The sequence below is a fragment of the Grammomys surdaster genome, unplaced genomic scaffold (assembly GCF_004785775.1).
Source record: "Grammomys surdaster isolate TR1022 unplaced genomic scaffold, NIH_TR_1.0 100, whole genome shotgun sequence".
Taxonomy (NCBI): domain Eukaryota; kingdom Metazoa; phylum Chordata; class Mammalia; order Rodentia; family Muridae; genus Grammomys; species Grammomys surdaster.
The window spans coordinates 11,784,105-11,804,515 of record NW_021604579.1 but is presented as its reverse complement, the minus strand read 5'-3'; the positions used below and the strand labels follow the sequence as shown (position 1 = coordinate 11,804,515).

Below are 20,411 nucleotides of genomic sequence, written 5' to 3'. Positions count from 1 at the left end.
GGGCACCATGCACATGCACTGTACCATTTGCAGAGACTGATGGACGTGTAATGTATCCATCTAACCAGAGGGCGAAGTACACACACTGACATCTGGGTACATGCAGAGCTAGATATAAATCCTTCAACATGCAGGGAACAGATGTCTCCCCAGCGATAGCATGGTGTGCTCTACGTATGTTCACAGGGATGAACACATGTAGAAAGAAGCAGATATGAATGCCTAGGTATATGCAGTCTCAGAAGGGTATAGTCACACTCTGTAAATCCCAGCCACACAGAGATTGGTGCCCTTAGTGTCTGGGGCATTGACAGACATCAAAGTGGGCTCCTGAACAGGAAAAGAAACATGACATGTGCCAGGCGATAGAAACATGACCCAGGGCATTCATTCCCTCCCTAGATGGCATACTCACAACTGTGTGGAGCTCACCCCCTCAGAGATGGGCATTTGGTCTTGTAGCCCCTGGTGCTGCTGAGCTGGTCAGGATGGCATGCTCACCTTACATCGACATCATCCTGGAAGTTTGAAAGCAGGCCCTCAAGCATCAGCCTGCATTGGTACACGGGATGGGCACCCACACCCAGGTTTGACAGTCTCGTGGGCAGCTTGGGCACACCTTCAAGACCAGGCAAGTGGCAGCCTTTGGGCCTTCTCCACTGTTTCTCCTGAGATCAGTAGAGAAGCTATGGCTACATTCTGATTGGAGGTAAGGGGCAGTCAGGCAGCAAGAGGCCCCACCCAGAGATGACTCCAGGGAGAGAGGGGTTGTAAGGAGACAGGAAGGCCGGAGGTCTGAACATCACTCAGAGGTTACATGCATGGGCTACATACAGAAGGAAGACTGCTCCAAAGACACTGGAGAAGGCTTTGAAACTTTACCCATCCTGTCCTCGTGGTGCACAGTTCTCAACTCACAAGTATGGAAGGGCCAAGGTCGCAGAGATAATAACTCCCACAGGGTCTTAACCACTGCCCTGGACCATCCTGCCTTGGGGAGGGGGGGTGCTAGTTGTGGGAAAGAACGTGTGTGTGTGTGTGTGAGTGTGAGTGTGTGTGTGTGTCCCCAGCATTTGTATGCTAAACTCCTAGCATGCAATTGCAGTAGAGATGCTAGCCTTTGAGGAGTGGGTAATCTTTTGGAGATTAGTGCTCTTATAAAAGAGACCAACTTCACTTCCCCCAGCACCTCCCCTACACTCCCAGAGTTCCTCACCTCTCACCACGGGAGGACTCAGCCAGTTTCTGGCTTTACCAGACACCTTGCTTTTAGACTCTTATCCTTCAGAACACTGAGGAATAACCATGTACTGTTTATGAGCTGACCAGCCTGTGGTACTTTATTACAGCTGAGTAGGAGAGCAGGGTTAACAGCTCAACCTTTGGCCCGGGCACACATGGGTCCAGAGGAAGAAGGACACTCGCTGGCTGTGGGCCTCTGAACATCAGGCCAGACATGTCTGTTGAACATCTGGGATGTCTGAGATGAGGCACAGGCAAAGATGGATGTTTTAGGCTATGATAAGCAGTTTGGGGAGGAAAGGGTTGATTTCAGCTCACAGCTTACAGTCAGTCAATAGAGTCATGGCAAGAGAGCCCAAGGCAGAAAGCTGGGGGTAGGAACTGAAGCAGAGTCTGTGGAGCCTCTTCCTCATCCTGTCTCCCATCCCTCTCTGAAATCCTGAGACTGCTTCCCAAGCAGACTGCTCAGTCTAGGGTCTTCTTGTGGTAGAACTCACCCCAGGTCCTTGACACAAGCTTGGAGCTTCAGCTTACTCCCTGTCAACTGTGAAACCTACTGTGTGTTGTGCTACCTTAGAGGCTACATGCGAGTAAACAGCACCCTAGCACCATGCCCACCCATCACCCTGCCCTGCTTTCATTCATCAACTATTATTGTTGTTGCTGTTATTATTGACAGGGTTTCTCTGTGTAGCTCTGGCTGTCCTGGAACTCACTCTGTAGAACTCGGAGGTCTGCCTCTGTCTCGTGAGTGCCGGGACTAAAGGCCCACACCACACCTCCCAGTTCCCCTCATTCATACAGTAAGTGCTTGATGAAAACCTTTACTTCTCAGTCTGCCTAGAACTTTCCTTTCTTTTCCATCCAGCTCCATGGACAAGCCAGTCTCTCTGGTCTGACCATTCCCGATACCCTTTTCTGAACACCTTCCAGGTGGCCTCCTCTGCCAGCAGCCTAGGGCTCCCCTGGGACTGCCTGACAAAAAGACAGGCCAGAGGCGACATGTGCTCTGGCAGATGGACGGCTGGGCTCCTCTAGGGTAGATAAAACGCATACTTGTTGTGGTGTGGTGAGCCAGGCTGGTAAGACACCCGTTCCTGGTCTCATTTAATCCTACTGGAGAATAGCAGGCTGCAGCTACCTCTTCTGTGGAGGAAGCTGGGCCTCAGAGAGAATGTCTCACTTTCACAGACCCCTCAGCCTGACAGTAGGGCAGCAGCTAGGACTGACTTCAATCAATCAGAAACCACAGCCCAGGCTCTGCCTTTCCTGGGAAGGAAGCATCTGTCCCATTCCTCGTCAGAACCCCCAGGCCTAGTACAGGCTCTGCACAAACACAGCAATTAGAAATACATGGAGGGGGGACTGGGGAGGGATGTAAAGTGATTTCCACATTCACATGGAGGACTTTGAGCCTTAGCACCTCTTCACCCAAAAAACCTCAAGTATTTGTAATTTCAGCACTGGAGAGGTAGAGGCAGCCAGATCCCTGGGGGCTCATTGGTGAATTTTAGACTCAATAAGAGACTCTGGCCGGGTGGTGGTAGCGCACACCTGTAATCCCAGGACTCGGAGGCAGAGGCAGGCGGATTTCTGAGTTCAAGGCCAGCCTAGTCTACAGAGTGAGTTCCAGGACAGCCAGGGCTACACAGAGAAACGAGAGAGAGAGAGAGAGAGAGAGAATATGTTTTCTGGGGAACAGCACTCAAAGATGGCCTCTGGCCTCCACACATGTCTGTCTGTCTGTCTGTCTGTCTCTCCCTCTCCCCCCATCCCTCCCTTCCACTCCACCCTCCCTGGGATTGGCTGACTCAAAGGGAAAGATTCCTAGAGAGAAAAACAGATCCCATTTCCTGCTGGACACAGCTCTCTTCAGGACTCTTCTGCACAGAGCCTGGATGTCGCACCGTGTAAATGAACCTCGTGGACCACTGAAGGCGTGGTTACTGTTCTGGCCACACAGCAGGCTGCAGCCCACGTCTATCACATCAGAGGACTCACAGCAGAAATCCAAAATGCCCATGCTGCAGTTTCTGATGCATTCTTCCTTGAAGAAGACCCCTGTCATCAGCTGTCACAGCTCCTTCTCCGTCCCTCTGAGCTGAATTCTCACATTGGAAGGAAGCTCATCCTATCTGTCCCAAGAACGGTAGGCTCCTTTTGACTCTTTCTCGAGTGGAGGATGGAGAAAGAGAGGAGTACACACTTGCTGGTGGCTTCAGAATATTCCAAGTGCTTACTGTATACATTAGCACGTGCGATCTCATTTCTTTTCCCCAGTAGCCCCAGAGGCAGGGCTGTAGGGCTGTACCAGTTGGATCAGAAGGCCAAGAGGCACAGGAGTGAAGTGGCGTTCAGGATCCCCTAGTCATCAGGGGGGCTGAACTGGGATAGATCTGACCCTGGAATTTAGGCCCTTTCTCCACTGTCTTCTTCCAGGTCCAACCTGCTCCCCTTCCTGATGCAGGGTGGCCATTGCAGTTCTCAGTACGTGTCAACCAGGTGACACCAGATCCGTCACCTTAGTGAGGAGTGGAGGAAGCACCTAGGCTCAGCTTACTAATTCAAGGGCCCGATGAATTATTCACATTACCATTTACTTGGAGGCCCTTCCAGCCTCACCTCTCTTTCCCCTCTCAGACCCTTGGATTCGGACCCCTGAACTCAGCTTTGGTGTGAGGGAAGCCCTTGGTGAGGAGATGTTAGCTGAGCTGGGGGCCTGCCTACTCCTGGCAGTGGTACTGCTGGACTCCGGTCCTGGGACCCAAGCCATGGAAGGTAGGTGATCCGGCAAGTCACAACAGGGCAGATGGGAGGAGGCTGCGGAGGAAGCACAGGCTCAGGAAGCTGGAGCCAGAAAGTAGGAGCCTTGGGTCCCTGGCTGAGTTGAATGGCTTGCTCCTGAGACGTGAATGTCAGCGTTCATGAGGCTTGTTGTGGGCTTCACACACATAAGAGCATTCAGTCTGCAGAACAAAGTCCCAGGTGAGGGCTGGCCCGCTTCTCCGGATGAAGAAATTCAGAGGGCTTAGGTACAAGGCCACACAGTCGCAGCACTTGAGTGGCTCAGAGGTGTGGAAGGCCCGCCCACCGCGGGAAGGACCCTCTGTTCTGGGAGCCTGCCCGGCCTCCCGCTGCAGCCAGTGGTGCCAGCTTCCTCTCGGTGCCATTTGGTGCCCCTGGTGCGCTGGCTCCAATGTGTCTGTGTCCTTGCTGGGAACCACAAGGCTCTCTTTCTAAGAATGCTGTCCCTCTGCCTGGGAAAAAGTTCTTCCTGGAGTTTCTTAGAAGGATTCTGTTTCTCTTTAAAATACTTTTCCAATCACATTTATTGTGCGTGCAGGGGGGCGTGTGCAGAGGGCGCGTGCAGAGGGCGCGTGCACATGGGATTGCTGCATCACGCCCATGGAGGTCACGCTGTGGGAGCTGGTTCTCTCTTTCCACCATGTGTGTTTGGGGGTTAAGTTCACATGGCCAGGCTCAGTAGTGAGAGAGCCTTATCCACTGAGCCGTCTAGCCAGTCCCCTTTTCTCTGCTCACCCTTAAAGTTTAAGTCACTTCACTTCCCCGTGAAATCCTTCCCATCCTCTGTTGGGCTCAGATGCTCCTTCCCCAGGCTCCCAGAGCTCCTCCACCCCAGACTGTGATCCTAGAACTTTTGTGTCACTCTGACCCTGCAGGTGCTTTTTGTGAAATCATTTCACTGTTCCACAACATGTGACCTTGCAGGGGACTGGAGGGAGGGACTCAACAAGCTGCTCCCTAGAGCTCAGTCTTCCTCAAACTCACCTACGGGGCCAAGCGGGAAGGGGCAGCTTGCCAATCACTCTACTGCTGGCAGAAGTGGTTTGGGCACGTCGAGGTCTCAGCCCATGCCTGGGTAGTGGGAGACGGTTGTTTTATTTACTAACCTCCGAGGCACGAGTGGCTTTGGCATGATGCTGAGGGTTAGTGTGCCTGGCCAGACCTTTATAAACAAAATTTCCGCTTGTGCTGGTGCCCAGGGCCACCTAGGCTACAGGAGTTCCACTCTGACACTACTGTAGTCAGCATGGGGAAGGACATGGGTGGACACTGGAAGAAAGGTCCCCTCTCCATCTTCTTGCCACAAGGCTATGAACTAGACACCATTCCTGGCACCAGCCTGCTCAGACAGGGAGGAAATCATGTGACCTGGCCCTGCACGGGCCTTGCACTATCTCTGTCTGCCTGGCAAGAAGGAGGCTAGCACCAGATGCATGGCCGAGGTCTGCAGAGGGTGAGTTATGCAACCCCCACAATCTTCAGCAGTAAATGCAATCTTCCTTCCCACTCTGCACATACCACCTTCTCTGTGGATCTTGGCGCCCCCCTAATACTGCTGTCCCCCTAACCCCACATGATACAGCATACCACAGGTGTGGCTTTACCTGGCTTGCCTGATTCTCCTCAGCACAACTCCTCCTGTGAGCTTGCCTAGGAGGGAGGCTCAGTCCAAATCAGCACAGACCTGCAGTTGTGCTGTGTCCTTCTCGCAGGGATGTTATTCAACTGTGCCCTCTCATCCTTTATTGGTGAAGTACTGGAACTGTATCTCACAGAAGTTTCTTTATCCTTGGCTTGGCCAAATGTAACCTCACGGTGTAAGGAACATTCTCGTTCCTAAGCCAGGCAGTGGTGGCTCACACTTTTAATCCTAGCACTTGGGAGGCAGAGGCAGGCAGATCTTTGAGTTTGAGGCTAGCCTGGTCTACAGAGTGAGTTCTAGGACAGTCAGGACTACACAGAGAAACTCCATCTGGAAAAAAAATACACAAAAACTCCAAAAAATAAATTTAAAAAGAGGAAAAAGAATGTTTCTGGGACTGCCAAGAAGACTCAGCACTGGGTGCTCTTCCAGGGGAGCCTGGTTCTGTTCCCTGTATCCATGTTATCAGGAAGCTCACAGCTCTCTGGTTCCAGGGGATCCAACATCCTGGCAACCACGGGCACCTACACTCATGCACATACTCCCATACCAACACACATGAACACATGGAATTTTAAACAAAAATAATCTTGAAGAAGAGAGAGGAGGAGGAGGAAAAGGGAGAAGAGAAGGAGGAAGAGAAAAAGGAAGAGGAGGAGGATGTTCCTTTGTGGGGCCAGTGAGATGGCTCAGCAAGTAAAAGCATTTGCCTCAAGAGTCTGATGGCCAGAGGTTGATCCCTAGAATGCACAGAAGGTTGTCCTGAGTGTCCGCATGCATGCTGGGACATTTCCTGCACCTCTGTGATGCACATACATAGCAATAAATAAAATCTATAGTTTAATGATTTGCTTATTTTTGTTTTATGTGTGTATTTTGTCTGCCTGTATGTCTGGGAACCCTTTGTATGCCTGGTACCTGTAGAGGCCAGAAGAAGGTATCAGATCCCCTGGAACTGGAGTTACAGACAGTTGTCCCACCACGTGGGTGCTGGGAATTGAACCGAGGTCCTCTGCAAGAGCAGGAAATGTTCTTAACCATGGAGCCATCTCTCCAGACTCAAAATTAAATTTTTAAAAATTTTCTTTAAAGCATATTCTCTTATAAGCTGGGGCGGTAGCTTATTTGGTAAAATGTTTGCAATGTAAGCAGGAAAACCTGAATTCAAGATCCAGAAGCCAGGGAATAGTGCCATGTTTGTAATCCCAGGGCCTGAAAGGTGGGAACAAGTAGATCCCGAGGACACTGGCTAGGCAGCATAGCCTACTTGGTGAGCTCCAGGCCAATAAGAGAACTTGTCTTAAAATACAAGATGGATAAGTTCTGAGGAACAACATCTGAAGCTACGTTCGTGCCACCACGAGCACACATGTGCACACACAGATGCTCCTTTAGCTGGGTATAGTGACACAACTTGTAATCCTAGTGCTCCGAGACCAGCTCAGGAGGATCCAAGTCATTCTGAAGCCAGACTGCTCTACATGATGAGCTCTGAGCCAGCCAGAGGTACATAGAGAACCCTGGCTCAAAACAACTAATCAAGTCTGTTTGTTTCTTTTTAATGTAGGGAACAGTAATGCATCTCGGTAGTCCTAGTCACTGGGGAGGCTGAGGCAGAAGGATCACTTGAGTCCAGGAATTCTTGCACAAATACATGCACATGTACACACACATGCGCACACATACACATACATACATACACACACACACACACACACACACACACACTTTTCTTCCTAGTACCCTGAAGGGTGAGGCAAGAGGATCTGCAGTTCAAGTCTAGCCTGGGCTCTATAACTAGGACTTTACCTCAAAAAAAAATTCCTCTGAAGTGATGTAGTATATACATTTCAAATTGTATAGTATTCTACTATACAAAGTCCCCCCCTTGGCTTGTTTTATATTTGCTAAATTAGTTCTTTGGCATTTCATACACACATGCAATGCATCCTGGTCACACATTCACTCACTCCCCCTTGATTCCCTCCTGCCTCTGTCACCCCTATGACTGCTGTGGTTGTTGTTGTTGTTGAATTATCATCTCTCTATGTAGCTCAGGCTTGCCTAAAACTTACAGTCCTCTTGCCTCAGCCTCCAGAGTACTTGCCTTGCGTGTGTGTGCTGCTATACCAGACTTGTATCTTTTTAACTGTGATTTTCTTTTTTCTTTTTTTTTTCTTTTGGTTTTTCAAGACAGGGTTTCTCTGTGTAGTTCTGGCTGTCCTGGAACTCACTCTGTAGACCAGGCTGGCCTCGAACTCAGAAATCCGCCTGCCTCTGCCTCCCAAGTGCTGGGATTAAAGGCGTGCGCCACCACTGCCCGGCTTAACTGTAATTTTCAAACACTTGAACCAAGTGTACTGGCACACACCTGTAACCCATCGTTCAATAGCCTGGGGCAATAGAATTACACATTTGAGGCTGGTCTGGGGCTACTCAGGGACACCTTGTCTTAAAAACCAAAACAACAAAAAATTATCTGGTTTTCAAAAGCTCAGCAACATTGAGTGAGCTTCACAGAGAATGCCTGTGTGCGCTCACCTAGGCTTTCCTTCTTGCCAACCGTTTCCTTAGCGATAGAATAACATTAGTGGTGCTGCTTAGTCTAGCATTCTACTAAAAGTTGTCAAATCTGGCTTCCTAATTGCCTTTCATTGTGTCCTTTAAAATGATTGTTTTCTATTTATTTACTTATTGTTTATTTACGTATTTTTGAGACAGCGTCTCTCTATGTGACTGGCCTGGAACTTCCTATGTAGACCTGGTTGTTCTTGAACTTTGCAGAGATCTCCTTGCCTCTGCCTTCCTAATGCTGGAATAAAGATGTACACACCACTCCCTGTTCTCCCCAGAGCTTATCTCTCTCCTGTCTGCTTCACATTCTGCTTGCATCATCTTCCCACCAGAACATGCTCTGAGAGCAGATCTCTATTCCTGCTGCCCTCCCAGCACTGACCGCTGCCCAGTGCTTAGCGTTTGTTGCATGACTACAAGAACGCTTCCCCAGTATCTGAAAGATCTGTGCATGCTTGAGTGAACACAGGCACATACCCAGAGTGATTTGGGACCCTGTCCATTCTTTCCAGCCTCAAGGACCCAGACTCATCTCATGTATCCAAAACCCCGGAGCTGACTTTCAGCCATCCTTTTCTCTTGCTTCAGGTGTTAAGTGTGGGGGTGTGCTCTCAGCGCCATCTGGAAACTTCTCCAGCCCAAACTTCCCAAGTCTGTATCCCTACAACACAGAGTGCAGCTGGCTGATTGTGGTGGCCGAGGGCTCCTCTGTGCTACTCACCTTCCACGCCTTTGACCTGGAGTACCATGACACCTGTGGCTTTGACTTCCTGGAGATCTACAACGGGGCCTCTGGAGACAAGGGCAATCTGCTGGGCAGGTTCTGTGGCCAGGTGCCCCCGCCACCCTTCACCTCCTCCTGGCACGTCATGTCTGTCGTCTTTCACTCAGACAAGCATGTGGCCAGCCGAGGCTTTTCTGCAGGCTACCAGAAAGGTCAGGGGGGCACTCAGCAGAAAGGCTGGTCCCAGCTGCAGGGGGGAGGTGGGAGGCAGGGCACAGGGGAGGTGAACAAGCAATGGCTTAGTGTAGGCCACTCTGCAATCAGGATGACCTTGATTTAGCACAGCCTACATGGGCAAAGGTGGCTTTCTTCACACTCATGACCTCCCTGGAAACCACTCCCTGCTTCCTTATACTTTCCTGCTTCCTCCATGACCACTGGGTCCCCTCGGCAGGTTGCTGCTCCCCGAAAGGAGGCCCACAGGGCTCCTCTGCCTTTGTCCTTCTCTCTTAGTAAGGCGTCAGGCCACAGAAGGATCTGAACTGTTGTTCCTGCTGTTGACATCCTGTGCCTTCCGCTTCCTTCCCCTGCCCGTGGTTCCTCCTTTCTCGGGGCCTTTCCCCAAAACATCACTTACTAGTGCTCCTGAATCCCCAACTCCTCCAAGAAGGCCTGTCACCTTCTGTGGAGCCTCATGAGGTGGAGCCCTGGGCCTGCTCTTCAGCCTTCTTGCCTCCTCTCTCCTCTCTTTGAGCTCCTGTGCACAGACCCAAAACTCCTTCTTTCTTCCCAGGACAAGATCAGGTGCCTCTCTGTCAGCCCACTCAGGATAGCCACAAATGCCCCTGTCCACAAGTCCACCTCAGCAACCCTAAGACTCAGGCAAGACAGCAGCCTCTGTTGAGTTTAGAAGCACAGAACTGTGGTGTGTTAAAATGCAAGAACAAGAGGCTACTCTGACCAAAGGGTGGGAACCTTAGGCCTGAGGGGTGTAGGACACTAAGGTATCAAAGCCCTGACATCACACGAAATGCTTTCTAGCATTTTGACAAACGGGAACAGCTGGTAGCAGACAGAGCTGTCTTGTTAATCTTTGAGATCTAAAAAGATAAAGAGAGTATTTTAATGATATGCATTCATGTCACAAGTTCACATTTGTGCACATATGCACAGGTTTGTGTCTGTGTGCATGCGCATGTGAGCCAAAAGTCAATCTCAGGTGTTGTCCCTCAGGAGCCATCCACCTTACAGAGACCTGGGCTCTCCAATTAGGCTGGAATGGCCGCTGGCCAGTGAGCTCCGAAGATTAACCTGCCTTTACCTTCCTAGCTCTAAGATTACAAGTTTGAGCCCACCATGCCTGACTTTTGTAGGGATGCTGGGAGTGAAACTTGGGTCCTTATGCTTGGTCAGCAAACACTTTAACAGCTGAGCTCCTGCCCTGGTCCCAGGCTCACATTTCCAACATTCACTTGTGAAAAACGGGTCCCTAAAAACCGTGGCTGTTGATGGGCTCCACTGGGCTAAACTTTTCTGTAAAAGAGGTGTAACTTTGGCTTCTGTCTTTTATTATACTAAAAGACAGTTGAGCTGGGAGATTTCTCAGTAGGTAAGTGACTTTCTGAACCCAGCATCCACATGAGATACAGGAATGGCCATGCATACCTGTGACCCTGGTGCTGGGGCTTGTGGGCCGTCAAACCTAGCTGGAAATTAACAAGCTTCAGATTCAGAGAGTGACACTGTCTCTGAGAGACAAAGCAAAGACTGAGAGAGTAGGATAGCTGCCTTCCTCTGACCTCCAAACACACACGTACCTGCATGGGCATGAACATCCACACATATATGTAAATACATGTAAACATATGTAATCCACACATACATGTAAACATGTATAATCCACACACACATATGTAAATACATGTAAACATATGTAATCCACACATACATGTAAACATGTATAATCCACACACACATATGTAAATACATGTAAACATATGCAATCCACACATATATATAAAACGCACACATGTTGGAAACTCAGCATAAGAATGAACTCCAATCTGGGCAGTGGTGGTGCACGTCTTTAATCCCAGCACTTGGGAGGCAGAGGCAGGCAGATTTCTGAGTTTGAGGCCAGCCTGGTCTACAGAATGAGTTCCAGGACAGCCAGGGCTATACAGAGAAATCTGTCTTGAAAAATAAAAAAAAAAAACAAAAAACCCCAAACAAACAAACAAACAAACAAACAAAAGCATGAGCTCCAGAGTGTCTATCTGCTCCGGTTGTAGATGTTAACTGATGGGATGTCAGGCTATCTCCACCCGCCTTCTCATTTCACAGCAAATCTGATGCCCAGAGAGGAACTACTATTGCCTACAATAACACAGCTGAGCAGGCAGTCCTGGGACAGGAAGCCAGGGCCTCAGCTGCCAGGCACCGTGCTCTGGCCACATAATGGCAGCTCATCTTTTGGGCTCCAGTTCTGTCTGCTAGCTGGGTGACCTGTCCATGCTTCTTGGCTCTTGTCACCTCAGTGTTGCCTGCCAATCTCCATGTCTCTGTTTGAGGGCTTTTACAGTGTCTTTTCTATTGCTGTGACAGACCCTCATAACCGAGACAACTTATAAATGAAAATGCTTGATTTAGGCTCACGGTGGCACAGGGTTAGAGTCCGTGGCTATCGTGATAGGGAGCATGGCAGCAGGCAGGCAGGCATGGTGCTGGAGCAGTAGCTGAGTGCTTACCTGTGGGTCCACAAGCTTGAGGAGGACAGCTAGCTAACTGGGAATGACATGGGCTTTTGGAACCGCAAAGCCTGCCCCACGTGATACACCTCCTCCAACAAAGCCATAGCTCCTAACCCTTCCCAAATAATACCACTGACTGGAGACAAAGTATTCAAGTATATGAGCCTATGGGAGCATTCTCCTTCAAACCACCACATAGTGTCTAATTCCCTATCCCCCTCCATTCCTGGAGCGACGTAACTCAGTTGTGTGCTTTGTTCCCGCTTGGACATTCCCTAGTGGGGTTCAGCATCCCCCTTTAACACACTTCCCCATCTTATCTCACCTCCTTAATCCCACCTGGGGATTCTGGACCTCCAAATAAACCCCTTGTGCTAGGGTCTTTATCCCCAGGCCTACCTAAGTGAACTCAGGCCTAGACGGATAAGTTACTTGGGCTCTCACTGTAAAAGGTGGGTGCCATGTGGGTCAGGGTCCAGATCTGTGTGTGCTACACTTGTGTGCTTGTGGAACATTGTTTTAGGTGTCTGGTTCCCTGGGAAGCAGTTCAGATCAAATGGTCTCCCTTGCAGATGTGTGTGGTGGTGTGGTGACCGGCCTGTCAGGGGTCCTCAGCAGCCCTGAGTACCCCAACAACTACCCCAACAATGTGGAGTGCCATTGGCTGATCCGTGCCTCAGGACCTGCCGCTGTCAAGCTGGTGTTTGTGGACTTCCAGGTCGAGGGCAGTGAAGAATGCATGTATGACTACGTGGCTGTGCTTGGAGCACCTGGCCCTGCCCACGGGCACCACTACTGTGGCCGCACCAGACCCCCGACCCTTGTGTCCCTGGGCCATGAGTTGCAGGTGGTCTTCAAATCTGACTTCAACATTGGAGGCCGGGGCTTCAAAGCCCACTACTTCTCAGGTAGGAGGGGCCAGGGCTATGGTAACGTCTGTGAGCTCCTGCCTACCGCTTCGCTTGGGGATTCAGTTAGTGCTTGCTTGTGTCCTCGGGGCTTGTGTCTAATGGTTTAGCACACCCTTCTGGGCCAATGCCAAGGCCTAAGCTGGTCATGTTCTTGCTCAGATGGGATCAGTCCCTTCTAAACGCCTTAGAGCAGTGGTTCTCAAACTGTGGGTCGTGATCCCCTTGGGGGTCAAACAATTCTTTCACTGGGGTCATATATTAGATATCCTGTATATCAGATATTTACACTGTGATTCATGACCATATCAAAATTACAGTTATGAAGCAGCAACGGAAATAATTTTATGGAGCTGTGTGGTAGTGACACACGCCTTTAATCCCAGCACTTGGGAGGCAGAGGCAGGTGGATTTCTGAGTTTGAGGCCAGCCTGGTCTACAGAGTGAGTTCCAGGACAGCCAGGACTACACAGAGAAACCCTGTCTCGAAAAACCAAAATAATAATAATGATGATGATGATAATAATAGTTATTTTATGGCTGGGGGTCACTACAACTTGAGGAGCTGTATTAAAGGGTCACATCATAAGAGGGTTGACGACCACTGCCTTAGGGAATTCCTTCTCACTCTTATGTCTACCTCATGCCACCTGTGTCCAGCTCCCTGCCTGGGGGTGAGCTAGCTCCTTTCTTGTGCCCGGATTGCACTACGTGCTGATGTGATGTGCATAGAAAAATGTGTGAGCCTCAGAGAATTTGCAGTCCGCTGAGAAAGATGGATGGTACAGTGAAGAGCCACTGCCCTGAGTGCTAACAGGTAGAATCACGAGGGACATCCTGGAGGAGGAATTGAGCAGAGCCTTGAAGAAGCCAACCCAGGGCATGAATGATATGTGCAGAGGCACAGAGGGCAGAGGGCTGGCAGCTGAGAGCGAGGCTGGCATGTAGGTGAATGTTGGCTTTCTATACTGAGATACTCAAGGGTACGTGAGGCACAAGGAGGGGTCAGCCTTGGCTCACAGTTGCAGAGGCCTAGGGACTGTCAGCTGTGGACTTTGGGCCTGTGGTAAGGCAGAACATCATGGCATGGAGCGAAGACTAGAAGAAAAGCTGCTCCCTCATGACACAACGGGACTGGAGCCCTAGAGTCCACTCTGAGGGCATTCTCCCAGGGAACCTCCCAGTAGGCCCCATGTCCTAAAGGTTCTACCACCTCCCGGTGGCTCCTCAGGCCAGAGACCCTGACTTTATTTATCATTTATTTGGGTGTGAGCATGACTTCCTTTTCCCCAGGAGAATGCCAGGAGGTGTTCACGGCAGTGCGTGGAAACTTCTCCAGCCCACAGTACCCTGGCGCCTACCCCAACAATATCCGTTGCCACTGGACCATCCGCCTGCCCCCCGGCTACCGGGTCAAGGTCTTCATCCTGGACCTGGGCTTGGAGGAGCCCAACAGCCTAACCAGAACCTGTGACTTTGACCATCTGGCAGCCTTTGATGGGGCCAGTGAGGAGGCGCAGCTGCTGGGGAAGTGGTGTGGGCATCACCCACCGCCGCCTGTCACCTCCAGTCACAACCAGCTCCTGCTTCTGCTGCACACTGACCGCAGCACCTCCGGCAGAGGTTTCTCCGTGGCTTACATTGGAGGTCAGCTGGGTTGGGTGTGTGGGTCCTGGGGTACTCTTCAGCCTCTTTCCAGTGTCCACTGTGACACAACCCCTCCCCGGTCTCCCCCAGGCCCTACTCAGTCACCTACCCCTTTGAGGCCACTCCAGGGAGGCCCTCATTTATTTCCACTGTCACAGGACCCTCTTTTCAAAGCTTCTGACTCCATGATTCATAATTCTCCCCCACCTGGCTCCTTTTCCCATGAGCTCTCTGCCTCTTGGAAATTTGATCCCGTTTCCAGGATTGATGCACAAAATCTGTTAAGTCATCGATGGTAAGTAGCTGAAAAAACCGAGATGCCACCAGCCTTGCCTGCATCATTCAGAAGTTCTGTCTGGACAAAGGCTACATGTCCTCACCCAACAGTGTGTTAGTGCTAGCCAGGCAACCCCTGTATGGGACCAAGGACTCAGAGTTTCCTAAGGGCACCGCTGAGATCCTTGCATTTGCAACAGAACTGCTACAAAACACAGGCATCCTGTGCACAGCCAAGGCTCAGAAAGGAGAAGCGAGGTGACAACCACAAGGACCCTGTGATCCAGAAAGCCCGAGCCCTTCAAAGTGTTCTCAATGCTTTGTCCTGGGTCACTGAGTTTTCAAACCAGTCATGTGGCCATGCTTTTTCTGCAGAGGTGGCTGGGAAGCTGGTATTATGGCCTTTCTAACTTTTGTGACATGGACTCAGCGGTACAAGGCTAGTGAGTCCCCCAGTCAGGCGAGGAGTAAGGGCTACAGGGTATGTCTAGCTCTGAGGACATCCTTCCCTCACACACTCAGGCCTGTTCAGCAGTAGAGAGGTCCTTTTTCTTCATCCCTGACAGCAGAGGAGTTCGGGAACCCTGGCACTGCAGCAGAAAACAACGGCTGGTGGCCCATAGAGACCCTGGTGGCCCTGGCTCTGTGTGAAGAAAAGTTGGGACTCTTGGCACAGCTTCCTTTGATTCTTCATGAACAAGGAGAATATGAGGAGACCAGATGCCATCTCGGCTCTGCCCAGTGACCTGGAGCATCCCTCCGGCTCTCCAGATCCTGGTTTTCCCGCCCATACAGCAGGAACTTGGATGGAAGGGTCTTCAGGGTCCAGCTTGCCTTGGAGATCCTGATCTCCAGCCCAGCCTGAGGGGTGCTAAGTGATTTAGACAGTCTCTTCTCACAGCATCTCTGAGGATGAGGGTGGGGGTGGTTGTCATTCTGGCTCCTGTTCCAGGACCTTTTGTGCTCCCTATACAGGCCCCTGTGGGAGCCTAGGGTCAGACAGGGCACTCACGCTGGACCAGCACCAGATGGGGCCCAGACTGTAGGCAGCCTCTCCACAGGGAGGGCAGCCTCGGCATCAATCAGGGGTGACACACAGTTCAGCGCCACCGAGATCATCGTGGGAGACAGCGGACCCATAAATCCCCGCCTGTCCAGACACCCGAGGTTGAAATATGTCTGAGACATTTCCCGGAGAGCTCTGAGGGATCCAGGCCTCTGCCTGGCAGGCTTCCTCTTTCTTCCAGCTAGCTACCAACCCCCACCTGCCTCTGCCTTGCATGCTCCCTTGCTCCTGTAGCCCCAGTCACTCAGAGTCACACTCTTGCAAGCACAGAGCATGCTGGGAGCTGACGGATTGTAATGAGCAGACTGGTAACTAGGGAACCGGGCCCACCGGGCCCACCCACCTCCCTCAAGTCTGAAATCCAAACTCCGTCACAACAGACAGCTTCACCTCTCAGAGATTTGTTTTCAAACCTGAAGTGGCTTTTGGTGTGCCCATCATCAAAGGCCATCACATGGAGGGACAACAGGGTTCCCCCTGTCCCTGCGTCTTCAGAGCCACATCCCTTTTTTCTATCTTATCTTGATTGTTCTTCATAGCACTCCTGTGCATCTCCACAGTTATTGGCCTACACAAGCTGTGGTGTGGCAGGCTTCTTCATGTCTGTGTCTGTCTGTCTGTCCTGTAAGGAGCCATCAGTAGCTGTATTTACTGGATGATAGGGTACGCAGCTGGCCGTGTGGCTAAGTGATGAGTACTCACTTTTATTGTGGTGAAGAATTAGTTTCCACTCACTCCTATGCTCATTCATTCATTCATTCATTCATTCTTTCACTCAGCATTTCCTGGGCCTGCCGAACTCTATGCTGGCCTCAGAGGAGACAGAAACAATGGCACACTGCATGCCCTAAGAGCTCACAGACCCAGGGGTTCAGGGGAGCAATGCATGCAATATATCCCAGCTAAGTCCTATACTATGTCATAAGTACCTTCCCTAATCTGGGGTTCTGTTCCATGTCTACTGTCCTTCTGGGAGGTTTAGGGATGATGGGTCTGACTGCAGCCCTAAGGTCTCAGACTCCCCCTCCTGTTTCAGTGGTGCCCATGAATGTGAGCTGTTCTCGAACGGACTTCCAGATCCTGATCTCTGCCCAGGCCCTGGCCCCACTGGAGCGGACCAAGGTCTACCTGGGTAGCCGGAGCTGTGCAGCCCAGGAAGTTGGTAGTAACTTCCGGATCCAGGCCCGCTTTGACACCTGCGGTACCGAGTCTCAGGTAGGGGTGGGGAGGAATAAAAGATGGGCTCTGAGCCTTACTGAAGGGCACCTGCTATCCTCAGTTTCCCTCCTGGCTCTGATGGTGCACACAGGTGTGGATGCAGGCTTACTGACACCCTTGTGTGACCATTCCTAAATTTTCTCCCTGCTCCTCTCTTTGAGAACCCCAGGGGAATGGAACCCCAATACTATTAATATGCACAGCTATCCCCCTGCTCTCTTCTTGCTCATCCTCCCCAACCTGGTGACCCCAATACATCTCTGGGCTCCACAAACAAATGAGCCTTTCAAGTAAGGATCCACTTCCCTCCAAAGGCTGTGGAGCTTACAAATAAGATTTTTCAACTATCCTTGGATTCTGGAGACTGTGGACCCAGGCTCAGGTGGGTGGGTGGTTACGAGGGATCTGAGAGAGTCCCTGGACAGTGTAATACTCCAGCACCCTAAATTATGTCCTTAGGAGAGTGTAGGGAAGGGGGTGGGAAGAGAAGAAACAAGTCTGCCCCTGTTAGAGTCCCCAGCTCAGAAGCATGGGCGTTTGCGGTCTGGCTTGACCTGACGCCCTATGCTCAGACTCTTGCTTCTGGCCCCTGCTGTGTTCTGCTCTGCCTTCCTAGCCTCCAGGCAGCCACTGTCCTCTAAATACAAGAAGGAAGCTAAGGAATATTCGGCTGCCAGGTCTCTGCTCACCTTGCTCCGTGCTCTGAGGCCCCTAGGGATTTTCTTGGGACAGAACCACATTCAGTGTAATGGAATGAAGGAGACAAAGTCCCAAAGGAGTCCCAAAGGACTGGGAAGATGGCTCAGTCAGGAATGTGCTAGCCATGCAAGCATGGGGACATGAGGTCCACCCTCAGGCCCACGTTCATCTAAAAAATAGAAGTGTTAAAGGTGGATGTGGTGGCACACACCTTCAATCCAGTACTTTGAAGGCAGGGGCAAGTGGATCTCTGTGATTCTGAGGCTAGCTTAGTCTACATAGTGAGCTCTAGGCCAGACCAGATCAAACCAGCCAGAGCTACTTAAGCTAGGCGTAGTGTGTGCTAGGGAGGTAAAGACAGGCCCTCATGCTCCCCTCCTATACCACATGTGCTCTCTCCAGTCTTCACTATGTAGATGGCCAGCCTCTCTTTGGTTCTCTGCTCACAGCTCCTGCCCTGCTCTGTCCCATGTCCTGATTCTATGTCTCAAAAACCAAGGCTACAGGTTCCCCTTAGAGAGGGAGGAGCAGAGCAATGGAGGCAGACCAACTGAGGCAGGCCAAAGCCCTGGGGGGGGGGCGGCACAGATCCAAAGGCTACTTTGGGGATGTGGAATCCAGGACCCTTTAGAAGCCCAAGCTTGAGAGAGGCCATAAAAACACATGACACAGTTCACGCCTTCCCAAGGGGGCCACTCTGTCTTGGATGATGGGAGTCCTCCATGTTCTGCACCTATGTATTCCCTCCAATTTAGGCAGCTTCTTCTTTCAGACATCATTCTCAGAAGTGGCAGCCTTGCGTGGGGTCACCTGAGGAGCGTGGTGTTGGGTGTGGAGTTGGCCTGCATGTAGCCAAGTAGCCCTGTGTCACTGCACCCCTAGAAACCCGCTTCTCAGAGGCTTGCCTACACGTCTCACCCACTTAGGGCAACTTGACCCTGATGCCCTCTTCCCTGGGGTGAAGCATGCAGTGGGCCAGGCCTCTCACATTGTGGTTTTCAGGGGCTCTTCCCAGACCTAGAGTCATCTAGGTGGGTCATCTAGGGTGGTGGCTTTGAGTGACCAGAGCCTCAACCAACAGTAAGAATCCCTGCTTCATACATCACTGAGAGAAGACTCCCGAGGGAAGGTCACACAATAGGGACACAGCTGACAAACAAGTAAGGCGGGGGCTCACTTCTGGGCCTCACTCTGGGCAGATGACAGCCTCTGGACTCAATGGTCACAGCTGCAAACTACCAAGGGAGGAAACTGACCAGCTACTCTTTGGTTTGAGTGACATGTCACAGGTGATAGCATAGGTAAGAGTAGGGCAGGTCAGGGTAAGAATATGGCCTCTGTGAATTGTACGTTACGTGGCCTCCGACAAAGGATTTAACCTCCAGACACCCCAGCTTCCTTGTCTGTAAAATGCCAATATTAATGACACCAAGAAGGCTATATTGTGAGAAGTAAGTGAGATACTTAACTGGACCCTAAACGGCCCCAGTTCGATAGTCTTTGTTTTTGAGACAGGGTATCAGGTAATCTAGACTGGCTTCAGACTTACTATGTAATTAAAAATGACATTAACTCCGCGTTCTCTTCTTCCTGTAAGTGCTGGCGTTAAAGGCATGCACCACCACATGTGGCTTAAGTATTGCCAATGTAATCTCAACTCCATGGTTGCTGTTTGTGTTTTTGCTGGTACTGAGGAGTGAACCTGGAGCCTCACACGCTAGTCAAATGCTCTTACCCTAAGCTAAGTCTCCCAGCCTAGGTGTTCTTACAGTGGCTGTCTTTCATTCACCCTAACTCCTTGAAGCCAGAGCAAACACTGGCCCATCAATTCTGATGCCTTCAAGACAGTCCACTCTTGAATTTCCCACTCTTATAATTATTTTAATTTACATTGTGTGTGTGTGTGTGTGTGTGTGTGTGTGTGTGTGATGTTGATCAGAGGACAACTTATGGGAGTTAGTTATTTTCCTTCCACTGTTTGAGTTTCAGTGACCAAATTCAGGTTGTCAGCCTTCGTGGCAGGTTCCTTCACCCACAGTTCCTTCACTGGCCCCTTTGATAGATGAAGATTCTGAGGCTCAGAGTGTAAAGGAATCTGTGCCTAAGCTATGGAATCAGGCCAATGTCTATCTAGAGGCACTGGGACAGCCTGAGCCTCCTTGGGACTGAGCATGTCTTTGTGATCCCACAGAGAAGAAATAACACTTCCGTGATCGTCAGCGTGTTGTACATCGACTTCTCTGCGGCTGGGCGCGATGACATCCACGAGTATGAGGTGCGCTGTGAGCCGAGGCGCAAGGAGGCCTCTGCCCACCTGCTGTCGGGTTCTGATCTGCTCGGGCCCTACGCTGCCACTGCCGAGCACCTCCAGGAGGCACCACCTGGAGATGAGGCAGAGGTCCTGGAGGGCCCAGGGACCGTGGTGACCCAGGACACCAGTGACATTGTCTTCCTGGGTCTCTGCATTCTAGCCGGAGTCCTTATGATCATTGCCATTGTGGTCCTGATGCTGCTGTGAGTGGGTTAAGAGCAGCTTGGGGGCCCACAGCAGGGCAGGGTGGGGCTCGTGGACTTGTTGGTCACATCATGTTCCTCTCTGAGCCCATTTCCTAGAGATCACTGCTCTGCCCTGCTCCTCACAGGGCTCAAAAAAAAGTATGTGTGAGTAAGGGCTCTGAAGACAATAGCAATTGCTGTTAAGTTAATTTTAAGAATAGTCTGCTACAGGAAAGCTCTCATATGCTTCTGGTGAGCTTGGATGGTTGGGATCACAGGTGGCAGTGTGAATACAAAAGACGCGTCCTGTCCTTCACCAATTCAGGGCACAAATAAAGGCACCTCTTAGCTTCTCAGACCTTCA

The 20,411-nt window shown here is 50.9% G+C and overlaps 1 protein-coding gene across 1 annotated transcript; it reads left to right on the top strand.

Moving 5' to 3' along the window:
* The first annotated feature begins 3,941 nt into the window (after positions 1-3,941).
* Positions 3,942-20,069, top strand: Cdcp2 (CUB domain containing protein 2). The gene is made up of 6 exons (XM_028784617.1): positions 3,942-4,020; positions 8,852-9,199; positions 12,310-12,645; positions 13,939-14,292; positions 16,671-16,849; positions 19,743-20,069. The coding sequence occupies exons 1-6, from the start codon at positions 3,942-3,944 to the stop codon at positions 20,067-20,069; spliced, it is 1,623 nt and encodes a 540-aa protein (XP_028640450.1).
* Positions 20,070-20,411: the final 342 nt, after the last annotated feature.

Bases quoted from the DNA above. Each gene is read 5' to 3' on its own strand.
- Cdcp2 (XM_028784617.1), top strand. From the start codon at position 3,942: ATGTTAGCTGAGCTGGGGGCCTGCCTACTCCTGGCAGTGGTACTGCTG. The intron at 14,293-16,670 runs GTCAGCTGGGTT...CTCCTGTTTCAG, and splicing joins CTCCGTGGCTTACATTGGAG to TGGTGCCCATGAATGTGAGC. The intron at 16,850-19,742 runs GTAGGGGTGGGG...GTGATCCCACAG, and splicing joins CCTGCGGTACCGAGTCTCAG to AGAAGAAATAACACTTCCGT.